The sequence below is a fragment of the Nestor notabilis genome, unplaced genomic scaffold, assembly GCF_000696875.1.
Source record: "Nestor notabilis isolate BGI_N333 unplaced genomic scaffold, ASM69687v1 scaffold34172, whole genome shotgun sequence".
NCBI lineage: Eukaryota > Metazoa > Chordata > Aves > Psittaciformes > Psittacidae > Nestor > Nestor notabilis.
Window position 1 is genome coordinate 15074 of NW_009920258.1, and position 13264 is coordinate 28337.

Consider the following 13264-nt stretch of genomic DNA (forward strand, 5'->3'; position numbering starts at 1 on the left):
TTTCATGTGTATTAGCCCACTACCATTCAATCTATAGGGCAGTTGAGTTAATACAGGAATTGCTATTGGGTCAGGTAAGTTGCCAAGGTAACCCACTTCCAGCAGTACACAAGGATGCTAAGAAGAAGTGTATGCAGGCCACAAGTCCATTCAGTCCAGCCAGTATCCTGTTTCCAACAGCAACCAAAACAACCCCAAACAAACAGATGCGCAGAGGAGTATCCCTGCTCTTTGATTCTATGTGATACTTTCCCCTAATACTATTAGCTAGCAACAATTTTCAGTTCAGAAGCTCCCTGACATGGTTCAAGAGAGACTCTCAGTAGATATCTTCCTCGCGCTTGTCCAAATTCCTCTGGAACCAGTATATACTTGTAGTATGTAGCACCCTGTGACAAGGAATTCCACACTTTGGTTTTCTGCTGCATGAACAACTACCTTCTTCCATCCCACTTGATGCCACTCACTCCTGTCCTGGACAGAGCAAGAAATAATCTCCTTCCAGCTTCTTCTTGATATGTCATGTCTTTCCCCATCACACCTGCAGACTGACAAGCCCTAGCCCACTCAGTCTTCCTCTGTGCAGGAGCCATTCCACACCTCTGATGATCCCCATTTCCCTCCACTGTATCTTTCCCAGTTCCTTTCTAAGATGAGGCCAGATCTGCAAACATTATTGAAGATGCAAGGAAACCCTGGTTTCATCCAGTGATGTTCTTCGCTTTGTTATCTGCTCTGCTCTGAATACTTTGAGTTTGGAAAGAAGGTCGTTTCAGTTTTGACTATTCAGCAATTCATCACCTTGCTCCATGGCAGTGAGAATCAACCCAACAGGTCACCGAGGTGCATATGAAGTTCAAATTATTTTTCCCAGCACATGCACCACTGCATTTACCTGAACTGAACCAGGTAGCTAAGAAGAAAATGCCAAGTCCTGCAACCGCTGGGAAATGTGGTAACCTCTCAAGATGCCACGTTACAATCCCTAACAAATGTAAAGCATCGGGTTTGTCTTTGCACATTTTACAAGTAATTGTAATGATCCTGTATTCTTAGATTATAAAAAATCCATTTTTCCACAAGCATACCCAAATTCTCAACACAAGCACTTTCTACACACGGTTTAGTCAGACTGCACTGGGATTACATGTTGCACAGAAAAAAACAATTCTTAAATCAAGTTTGGATTTGCCACCCTTTGTCCCAGTCAGACGTTGTTGTTCTGTGTTCACACAGAGGAAGTGGGAAATAAGAAAAGTTATTCCTTAAACCAGTCAATTTGCAGGAGAATTTCCAGCTTTCGAGCACTGTTCCTTGGACAGTCAGTTCTGCCCTAACATCAGCTCTGCACCTTTGCCGTGCGACACCACAACCACTTCAGTCCCAGGACAGACACCACACACAGAGGATGCTTGACAGGAAAACCAACCAGGTTCTCCATCAGGTTCTGATTTCTAAAGGAGTCTGAAAGCCTGAAAGCCGTCTCCAGGTCTCTACAGAGCACTGATGTAACACGTGTATGTCTCGGGGAGCTGCTGCAAGGAATGAATTCCACATTACATGTCACAGCTAGGAAACTGGGAACTCGGCACATGTGTAATGCACAAGGAACAGTGCCAGGTACAGAACAAAGGCTTTAACACAGCAAATGAAGCACAACTCCTGCCATGAAGTTTCTGATTCAAAGACAGGGACATGTAATTATTTCTGTAGTGTTTCACTGAACAAGTAACGTTTCAGAAGACATCCAGAGAAACATTAGATGTCTGCTGAAAAAGAGAAAAGAACAGTATTGGGGGGGAGGAGGGGACAAGGGATGAATATAGGTGAGCAGATTTTGAACTTTATCTGGAAGACAGACCAAGGCTAAGAACTAACAAGGACTGGAGACAGCATCAGAGGCTGGATGAACAGGAGGCACATAAAAGTCAGCAAAGAAGGTGCTGCATTCAAGTTCATTGAAAAGGCAGAGACACGCTCTTTTCCTTGTGGAATGAGTATGGTTTGCAAAGGATTTAGAAGCTAACCAAAAAAGGAGGAAGAGAACGGTCACAGGAGATCTCAAGGTAGCAAGGACAGGCACGTGAGCAGACGGGGTACTTCCCACCAGCGACAGAAACAATGGAAGAAAGCTGCATCAGAAAGGTAAGTACCTTGAATTCAAGGAGCAACAAAAGATATAATAGAAAATGAACTGAGAACAGGATAAAGGTTGATTACAGAGGCAGACCTTGAGTCTTCGGCATCCAGGATGTACTTAACAAAACAAAAAAAGAAAGCCCACCTTAAAGGAAAAATAAATAGTGTCAAAACTTGAAGTCCATGAGACTCTAGAGGAAAATAAGGCATATAGGGTAGGGGACAACATCACTTCCCATAGAGACACTGAAAAGAACACAAGATATTTTGTAGGGGCACAAGTCTGAAGGCGAAGGCAGGAAATATGGGAACACATCCCAGCCAAATCTTAGAAAAAGACACAAAAAAGCCCATTTGATGCAGGAAACCTCTGTTGGCGAGAGATGCAGAGAGAGCACGCTTTGGAAAGGTGAAAAAAGCATTCCAAAGAGCATGTCAGAGAACATATAAAGGAACTCTAGGTGAGGGATGTGCTCAGACATGACAGCTTAGGACCAACAGAAGAGGCTGAGACAGAGGAAGGCTGTGAGTAGAGAGGTGTGTCAGAGCAGCCTGTGCTAGTCACAGCTCTAGGGCTGCTTCCCTTGCCTCAGAACTGCTAACAAGTGCAGACCATTTTGTATTATCTGCTGTTCCTCTGAATGTTTTCCAAATGCACCATTAGCAGAGCAGCCGCAGCCAGCTCCCCCTTCGGGGCATTTCTCAGGATCCGAACGCAAGATTTGTCCTTTGCTTTTCCCATCATGGTTACCATGTGTGCCTTGAGACTGTTTTGGGTGGCAGATGTGGGTAAGACGGCTCAAATCAGAGGAAGCTGGAGAACCGCCTTCACGTCCGAATGGCAAAATCTCCTGGCTCAAAGACACAAAGTGCTTTCCACTGGTATTTTCATTATTAAAATACACAAAATGGCTTTGAAAAGAAAAATCGTTGTTCTCCCCACCCACAATGACATTGTCTTACCAACACAAGCACAGTCCCATTCCCGTCAGTGGGAGCACAGCCATGCACTGCCCATTCAAACAGAGGCCATGGTCAAGTAAAGCTCAGGGAGGCTGATAGAAGCAGAGAGCCCTCAGGCTGTGAAGATGGATGGAGGCCAAGAGCTACTGCACAGCAATTCCTGAGCCACAGCACCAAAAGCACAGGGCTGAGATCCCTGAGAGGCTCCAGGCTCCCTAGGAAGCTAAGCCTGTCACAGGCATGGTGACAATACAAGGAACTCCAGCATCAACAAAACCACTCCCAAAACTTCAAATTTCAGCAAAGAATTCTTAGCAGGATATTAGGAAGGGGAGAGACTTCACAGTTCCCACTGTGAACACAGAGATCCCCATTTTGATTTCCTGAATATTCAGTAGTCTTAAAAGCAGCTGCACGTGTCTCTCTTCCACATGGCCTGATCAGGAAGTTGTGGAATGTGGAAAGCTTCATTACAAACAACTTCAGAGGCATGCTAATCCCTACCTGATTCACCCTGCTGCCTCACAAGTGCCTTCTCTGTCCCTCTCCTGCGCCACCCCTTCTGCTTCCTCGGGAAGCACCTCGCTGCAGCGTGCCCGGCCCTGTCCCCTGCAGCCATCTCCAGTGCCTCTCCACAAGCTCCGTGTTGTTCTGAACAACAGCACGTCTGAAAAAGGGTGAGGCTGGGGCAAAGTCTGGCAAAACCCACTCGGTCAGTCTCTCAGCACGTGTGGGATCACACAGCCAAGGGGCTCTGGCCAGAGACTTCAAATCCACCTTATCTGATATTTGCAAAAAACCTTCAAGAATCTGGATGTTTAAAACTAAATTTCAGCCTTGGAGAAGAGTTACACACAGAGACAACATGTTCCTCATGTACGAGGTGGCTTAAAATGAACTTTCACACATTAACAATTAACAAAAAGGTCAGATTCTTGTCCAATATGGCCTCTAGCTCCTGCTACAGAAATTGGAAACAGCCACCCATCCAAACCTTGCCTCCCATCTCTTACTGTACTAAGATACAACTAAGTACACCAAGTTATAGATATAAGTATACTAAGTTAGTATGTAAGTATACTAAGTTTACTATACTAAGACCCAACTAAGGGGAGTTTGCTGCATCCAACTAAGATACAGCAAACTTACTTTAGTTCAGCTGTTGTAATAATGTTTCAAGGTTAAATACAGTTCAGACTCCACAAGGCAATAGCATTCGTATGAAACAATGGGACCCCCCAACCCTGACACAACACGCCAGTGCATACTGTTGCACAAGGTGGACCTCTTCTGGTGAGGAGCTTGTGCTCCAGAACACCTGGTTCCATTAGCCCAGGCTAAGCAGAAGCCTCTGGGGATCACAACACGATACTAGTTTCAAGGTAACTAGAGCATATGGCAGGGTGAAGCGGAGCAGCAAGTCACAGAGAAACACACGAGTCCTTACCTCAAAGAGCGTCAAACTTTCATCGTTCAAGATGGTTCTGGGAGGTGCAATAACTGAAGTTAAAAAACAAGTTACAAAACAGGACCACCCAACAAGCAAAACAACAAATACAGCAGCTACGGGAGGGATTGCTGCTTATTAAAGCAGTGACACATTCACACTGCCCACACAGGCAGAAGCACAACGTGCCTGAGTGAGCAGGTTACACCTTCTTTGCACTCTGAGGCTGTATTTAGGGAAGAAATTCCTCCTCAGGTCATACCTCAAGGCATCAAAAGATCCCATATGCACCACAGCTAGAAATAGGCTTTGTAAAGTAAGGCCAAATATTACCAACAGCACACTCACATAAGTAAAATGGCAAGTCTGCATCTGCAAGATGGCTTCTTACAAAGGCTCTCAAAATGCCAACTGTGGAAAAAAGAAAGAAAGGTTTGCTGAACTACGTTTGCTTCTTCAGATGCAGGGCAAAAAGGATACCCTGTAACAGCAAAAACTGCCCTCTTCAATGGCTGCTGATTGCCTTTTCCGTAAAAACACTCTTACTACTACAAATATCTTGAAAAAAAAAAAACCAAACCCAACCAAAAGCTCCCAAACAAAGCTGGACTGGCCACTCCCTCAGCAAAATTTAAGGATGTCAGTGAAGTTCTCCTAGGAAATCCAACAGCGGCTGCAGGATTTGCAGAGCCCAGCCAGGTGAGACTCTGGCAACTAGTTACTAGATCTTGTTCCATACAAAAGTACTAAAACAACCCCCCTCAGTGTGTGGGTAAGTATTAGTGCCAGAAGAGAATGAGAGGATCTCCACTGCAATAGGAAGAGCTACTTGGTGTATGGTCTGGCCACCTCTTGTGAACTGACAGAGGCAGAAAGGTTCATGCCATTTTTACAGGAGTGTCGTGGTTCAAGCCCAGCCGGTAACTCGGAACCACGCAGCCACTCGCTCACTCCCCCCCCTTCCTTCCTCCCCCCACTCCCGGAGGGATGGGGAGGAGAATCGGAGGAATGTAACTCCCACGGGTTGAGATAACAGCTCTCCAGTAACTAAGGTATAATACAAACCACTGCTGCTACCAATAATAATGATAAGAGGAATAACAAGGGGAGAGGACACAACCGCTCACCACCCGCCGACCGATACCCAGCCCGACCCGAGCAGCAATCTGGGCATTTTGGGTGACTCCCCCCAGTTTATATACTGGGCATGACGTGCTGTGGTATGGAATACCCCTTTGGCCAGTTTGGGTCAGGTGTCCTGCCTCTGCTTCCTCCTGGCTTCCCCTCCTCTCTGGCAGAGCATGAGACTGAGAAAGTCCTTGGTCAGAGTAAGCATTACTGAGCAACAACTAAAAACATCGGTGTTATCAGCGTTGTTCCCAGGCTGAAAGTCAAAACCACAGCACTGCACCAGCTACTGAGAAGGAGAAAAATGACTGCTGGAGCTGAACCCAGGACAAGTAGGTAAAGCTGCTTCTTCCTGGTTTGGGTGTTTGCTTTGGACTGGGGCAAGGGGGGTGGTGCTGGTGTCCAAACTCATCTCCGTAACACACCATCTGGACACCAGCAATGGGATATGAGAAGGGACAGTTTTCTGAGTGCAAATATTTTGCCATCAAGTAGGCTGACAGTCTCAGCCAACCAGTCCTGGAAATAAACTCCCCTTAGCTAAGCTAATCACCCCAGACTCCTCATCCCACTCAGGGGCCCTGTAAGGATAGTGTAACCAGCTACTGCTGCTTTTTCACAGCAGTATTACTTCCCTGGACAGCAGAAAGATCTGTCCAGAGCCATGCTCTTCTATCATGCAACTAATCAGTGACGAGAGGTCAGCTGCAGCTACACAGGCGGAGACTGCTCTTACCAGTTTCACTAGGACGGAAGAACCCCTGTAGAACATAACGGTCTGGAAAACGGACTCTCAGCACCACCTAAATCAAAGGCAAAGCACATCAGGTGAATTGTTTATGGCTGTTCTGTAACATCTCTCCTTGGCTCAGAATTTGTGAGCAAGGTGGGGTTCGGGGGTTTTGGTTGGTTTGTTGGTTTTAAATTGGGAGATTTGAAATATTTCCACTACAGGAGTACAAAAGCATACTGGCAGCTCCTCAGAGAACATGGGCTGTCTGTCTTTCAAAGGCTGTAAGAGAGCAACAGTATGATGTACAATGCAGCAGAACTCTCTGTGCCAAGTGATGCACAAAGTAGAAAGTTACCCATGGACAGGTACAAACAGTGTTATTAGTATCATGAAGTGTCCATAGCAGCAGGAAACCTCCTGCCACATGTCTGAAGTAAATTACCATTCTATTTGAAGCACTGGTCAGAAAATACTTAACTTGGGAACTTAATCTCTTACTGCTTTGCAATAAGTAACCAAAGACAAAACCAGCATTAGGATTGCATTTATAGAGAAGATGCCTCCAGTCTGAAACATCTCATTATTTAGCTTGCAATCAGATAGTTTCAAAATATCAGAGAGGCAAATCGGAAAGCTCAGTCATTCAGACTCGTGTGCACAACATAAGGGTTTTGAAACATCTAGAACGAACTCAAAGAAGATATATTGCCTGCCCCCACCCGTGTCACTGCAGGATGGCTGGTTTTACGTGGTGCAACTGTTGTGCAAGCCCCACAAGCAACGGACAGGGACAGAAATTTGAAAAGTCTTCCTATAAGTAGCTCAAGGTCCTGTTATCACAATTGATTTGAAAGTTACTCAGCCCCTGAGCCTGGACTAGCCAGAGGGACTGGAAAAGAACAAAGGCTACCTTTGGGTAACGCTCTAGCTTTTCCTTCAGCTGAGCCTCCCTCAAGGATTTTGTCATCAGTGGAGCTTCTTCCAGGCGTTTCCTAGATGCATGGGAAGAAGACAAGCTGTCACTTCAGTAACCAGCAGGGCTGACGAGAATGCTCAACTGTTCCGTGTATCCCTCTCAGTATTTTCCCAACCTTCTATGGTTCCTATCCCAAAAACCTCATATACAGAACTACCGAGCATCAGCAACAATACAACATTACTTTTCTTGTACAAGTTTAAAAATAAGTTCACTAGAGCAGATGCCAGAGAAGTTATAAGAAAAGCAGGGGAACGTTTGCTTAAACTACCCAAGAAGAGATGGAATTATTAATCCAATAAAACAGAGCCTAAGTTGGATGTAATTACTCCAGGGAGTAGGAAGAGCTACTGAAGCTGTAAAACAATGCTGGCACAAGAAATTAATGGGTATTAGTTAGCAACAGGGGAACAAAAAGAGAAGTTTCAGATCATCCAAGAACTCACACTGCAGACTGATGTCTTAAAAGGAATAGTGGCTGAAAACAGAATTTAAGATGAAACAATAAATTCAAGAAAACAATTACATATTTTCCTATAAGTGAAGAAATAAGCTTAGACCAAACAGAGTCCGTGCTTAGCTTTAGTCCTTCTTCCTTGTCCACACTTAATTCTGAATAATGGATTTACAAGGCTAGATTGTGGTGAAACATTTGATCTTGTAGTTCTGCACAACCATTTGCAAGTTGATCTCTTACACCTATACAGTTGGAAGTATCTTGGGAACAGCTGCTGAACAAAACAAGTACAGACTTAACCAAGCGTGCCCAGACTGTCAGCTGGTACAGCATATCCCAAGAAGCTCTGGAAGTGCCAGCTCCATTACCTCTTAGTGTACCAAGTGCTGATCCACACCAATTCCCAGCTCCTCACAAAGTCAAAATTAAATTCTAATTGCAGTTAAAATACTGCACTGTGTGCAGCTAGTTTTTGGTAAGATTCATCACCTGAGATCAAAAGCCAACAGGTACCAGTTTCATGTGTAACTTGCTTTTATTTTTACCTTTGTCTGTGAGGGGCAAATGGATTACAAGCATCAGCAAATTTGGAAATAAGGTCTTTTTTTTGAGGGTGCTGTATTCCAGTAACCCCCAACCAAATGATCCTACATTTGTACCACTAAATATTCCAGACCTACAAGTGGCAGAGCAATTTTCAGGCCAATCTGTGGTCTCACCAGCCTGTGGGGAAAAAAATCAGCTCTGAGTAAGAAGTTCAACTCAGACTTGGTTAGAGTGTGAAGAAGGAGACCCACAGTCTCAGAGAATGCTTGTTTAAAGGAATGTTATGACCCACTTTTAATTAAATACATTCACAAAATTGATTTCTTCAGGAAAATACAGACAGCAAAATGCTGATGGGGAGGCTAGTTTATCTTAATCTGAGTTTTAAGCTCAGAAGTGGAGTATGAGTAAAACCATGACTATTTGACAGCAAGGTACTTGAACAGTGAGATGCATCGTTAGTCCCACTTCCTCCCCTTCTTTGTGTGTGCTCCAAACATTCTCATGTAACTAAACTTGATTTTGCTTTATTTCCATTTGTGTAATGTCTCGAAGTTGGTCTTTTCTGCTAAAATATAAGGTGTTTCTTAGGGTGGTTGAAAATGCTACAAGCTACTACTGAAGTCACTGAGAGTTACTCCTATGAAGCTGGATTATTGTGTTCATGTATTTGTCCATCAAAAGTTACAATTTCTATCCATTCCATTCCTAATTAAGTTAGTGTAAAGTCAGTTCAAAACAGATAGCAGGAGCTCACTGCTGCTTTGGGCCTCTAGCAAGAGCACATCTAATTACAAAGGCAGTGGCTTCTCTTTCAGAAGAACAGAGAAGGAAAGAAATAAAATGTGGTGGGGTGTTAAGTAGCTTTGAATAACTCCCTGAAATGCAGAACACAGGAAGGAATCTTTTTCTTAATCCTTCCTCAGTGAGGGCCCACCCTCCTTCACCTCAGGTTCTCAGATAAACTTATCCCCACATCAGCATCACAAGTCCTCAACGGATTCACACAAAAACATACATCCTATCACAGCAACAGGACATAGCCCTTGAACTCAAATGGCATAAAAGGCAGAGATTTGCAGTGCTGATCATTAATTCATTAATTCCACACCCAGTAACTTATCTACAACCCTTTACCCAGAGATCCCAGCCAGCTATAGGCATACAGTGTCACTCTGTTCAACAAAACCATACGGAGCAGTCTCAAGTAGGCAGCAGGAAGGGAACTTGCCTCTCACTCTGCAGCTGTGCCAAGCGTTTCCGCACATCATCCACTGTGACTTCAAAAAATTCATCAGGAAGCTCTTCTGGGCCAGCAGGAAGTGGTTCTAGCAGGTCCAAGTGACATACAAGTGGCTCTCGGTCTACAAGCTACAGAATAAAAGTGAGCTTCAATTAGTTTCAAACACATTGCTTTGCTTACGCTGTAAGGTACCTGGAGAAAAAGTAAAAGGACAGTATTTAGAAACTGGTGTGGAAATCATGTCAGGAGGATCAGACTAATGATATAGAGGTTGTCAGTGTTGTCATTCTTCATTGTTGATAGAGCTTGGGGCATAACTCCTCCCAGCAGGCAGCAGCAATCTGTATTGTCAGAGGAGTCATAGCCCAGCAGTGAGCTGCTCTCCACCATCAGTGTAGGAATCCCAGAGTAGTACCCTCCGCAGTCATCTAATGTAAGGAGAGCGAACTCCCTTCCAGGTAGTGCCTGTGGAATCCCTTCACTTACAATATAGTATTTTGCAGCTGAACCATATTTCTAGCTAGTTACAAGCTTGTTACAAGTACTCAGGAATTACCCTGTCCCAAAACCGTAAGCTCTCTCTGCTCTACCCCAAACTTTTCTCAGTACATAATCACTTCTTGACCATTCCACAACTTCACAGGTGTTATCCTTCGTATTACAGAATATAAACTGTCTCCTAAGTTTTCACCCGCCATGCACTCCCGTCTCACATTGTATCTTCTGTTCTCTTTGCTTCACATCCTCTTTCCACAGAACCAATGGCACTAGTTCCCAACCAGGGCTGACTCCATTTCTTTTCACTCTGGAGAGCAATGCTGTGTTTTGGTAAGGCAGTTTCTGACCCGAGTTCTCTGAACTGAGCTGCTGCAGGGTTTCACTGTACCTGTTTCAAATTTTTAACGTGGCTTCCAGAGTGCAGGAAGATCCCTTGGACAGTGGAACCCCTTTTGCTTTGCACTTTCAAAGTACTTAGCACTGAAATCAGCCTTTGGTGCAGGCAAAGTGGACAGATGTTAGGAGCAGTTCACTGTGTGTATTAGCTACAGTAAAGGTACTTAATCCATTTATCAGCAACTTTCCCTATGCCCCAGCTGCTGAGCAAAAGCCGCTCAAGCAGGACACAGCCCTCAGCCAGCCAAGACACCGCTCACCAGCACAGCCCCGCACGTCATGGTGGGCATCATGAGGGCAAACCCTGAGGACAGAGTCCTGGCCTAGGACTGTGGTCACACTTACTAAAACAAACAACAAAACCCAACACCGAGACCCACAGCCCCTGAAAACCCCAAACCAAAACCCCGCTCCACCCTCCCACCCTACGAGACAAACAGCATCGGCAGCCTCTGAAAGGAGAATGACACCATGTGTCCCTCCCAGTTTAGCAGAGGTTTGAGACTGGCTACTTTCCTTTACATCAAAAGCAGCACCTGTGTCAGTATGTGACTATAAAGCACTACCAGAGTCGAATACACAAGAGGCAGTTAGACCTATTGGCTCTTGAACAATTTAAGCTCTTTAAATCACAGAAATGTTTAAGCACACAATGCTTGAAAAACAAGCGGCAGGAGCACTGCGGGCTGCAGGCGCTGGGGGGCAAGCGGCCCGTGGCTGAAGAGCCCCACAAGAACACAGACTCTGACGGTTAGTACAGCACTCCCATAGAGTCAGCTGCCAGCCTAACCCCAGGCTCTACAAACAAACCTGACGCCCATTTCTTCTCCCCTTATTCCCTCAAATATTCTTCCAAGTCTCCCGCACGTTCCATCCGCTCTCCCTTCCCCCAGGCACAGGCCCCTTGGGAACAGGAGTCTCCCTCAGTTGTCAAAGGGACAACACAAATTACAAGGCAATGTTCACTCTGCTGTGGGCACTAAAGGGTAATTTGAGAAATTAAAAGAGGAGGTTGTGTGGGTGGGACCAGGGCTACTTTTAGAAAGTTGAGCAGGGTCAGCTCTAACCAGTGGCTGAAGGAGCCTTATTGCAGCTTTCCTGGGGCCGGGGGGATGCCCAGCGCTGCAGGAGGGATCCTGAGCACGCAGAGCCACCCCCTGGGAAAGGGGCTCTTGCACACTGGTCACAACTGCTGCCCTGAGACTCAGGAGGACTTCAGTCTCCTCAAACAGGCTGAAGTTTCATTTCATTCTGGACACACACAGACTGAAAATAGACAAAAGCCAAACAGACTGAGCAGACATATCCTATGATCCTATGGCATGTTGTGAAGAGTGCTGGGATACAATGGAGAGAATTCCAATGTCTGCATTAGCAAATCCTAAACTTAGCATTTAATACTGGCTCTAGCAAGCACTTTAGCTAATCCTAACAGCAGCAGGATTCCACAGGAAAAGCATCAGTCGCTGCCCAAACCATGGTAATAACTAAAGACTTCAGCCAAGACATCAGAAATCACGAGATAGCTGAAGGCAGGCACACATTCCAGTCCTAAGTGTTCACCCCTCGTCCTTGCTGCGGGTTTACTGCTCCGAACCACTGGATGTTACAACTGTCAGTCAAGCCTCGCTTTCCAGACATTGTCATTCATCAGATGGGTCTCCATTGCCAACGAGGTACTAAAATGGGCAGTCAGGAAGCTCCCCTCTAGAGCCATTCCCCAGCCAACCAGAACTACCTACGTGAGGTGATACAAAATCCACTACTTCCCGGACATAAACACCCGTCCCTGACCTCCAGCTTGCACCCAGCCAGATGTCCCCATCCATGCCCTGCAGCCTACCTGTGCTGGCCCTGCACGGACACACACCCCTTGAGCTCCAAGTCTGTTATTTTATCCGCTTCCCCAGCCACTATCAAATGCTGATACCGCAACTTCCAGACCAAGACACGTTACCGACCTACTACTTAACGTGAATTGCACAACAGGATCTGATCAGAGAAGGGTAGCACAAAGTGTTTACTAAGCACTGCTTAGCAGCCAAAAGACATTATCATTCTGCCTCTGAGGATGCAGAGGCTGCCACATCATATCATCATCATATCTCTTCTGCCACGTATTTACACCCCATGTAATTTACACCCTGCATCCTTACAGTCATAAGAAACACTCTTCAGAGAGAAAGACGAATCCATCCATTACTACTGCTTTACCAATCCTCTTTATCCAGCCATCACTCTGTTCCTTTTTCTTCATCCATTACCATTTGCTTGCTGAGGTAGTCCAATTAGGCCTCTCTCAATCTCAGCCTTCTTTTAATGCATCACCAACAATCTTAAAGTACAGGCAGAACCTGAAAACTACCTTCCCATGGCAATTACAAAAAGGAGGCTCCAGGTGCACCACCTTGCTTCCCAGCCCACATCCCAGCTTCCTGCAGCCATGGCCAAAGGTAACCACCTCCTGTCACAAACGGCAGTTTCTACCTCCCATTACCTAACTCTGGAGGAAAGCAAGCTCTGTGTTTTGCTGGCATGTGTCTGTCAGGGATACCTTTCAGGAGCCAAAGATGCTGCGTAATGGTTTGTCACCTTCATTGTTCAAAGTCTCTACGTCTACTACCAAGGTTGAGATGCGAGGCACTTTCCACCACCAGGCTGGAGCCATCTATTCGCACCAGTGCCTACCAGGCAGTCTAAGTAACTGCAGCCTCTGTGATAAAGCAGGTGCAAGCAGG

The 13264-nt window shown here is 45.5% G+C and overlaps 1 protein-coding gene across 1 annotated transcript in view; it reads right to left on the minus strand.

The window, feature by feature from the left end:
* ASPSCR1 (alveolar soft part sarcoma chromosome region, candidate 1) overlaps nucleotides 1-13264 on the minus strand; it is a gene marked incomplete at its 3' end in the record, with an annotated part of 35113 nt that overhangs the window by 9873 nt on the left and 11976 nt on the right. Inside the window, exons 6-10 of the mRNA XM_010010597.1 lie at nucleotides 9621-9760; nucleotides 7321-7402; nucleotides 6414-6480; nucleotides 4898-4960; nucleotides 4550-4602 (exon numbers count right to left, since the gene is read on the minus strand). Coding sequence (XP_010008899.1) covers nucleotides 4550-4602; nucleotides 4898-4960; nucleotides 6414-6480; nucleotides 7321-7402; nucleotides 9621-9760 — 405 coding nt within the window. The remainder of the gene's footprint in view (nucleotides 1-4549; nucleotides 4603-4897; nucleotides 4961-6413; nucleotides 6481-7320; nucleotides 7403-9620; nucleotides 9761-13264) is intronic.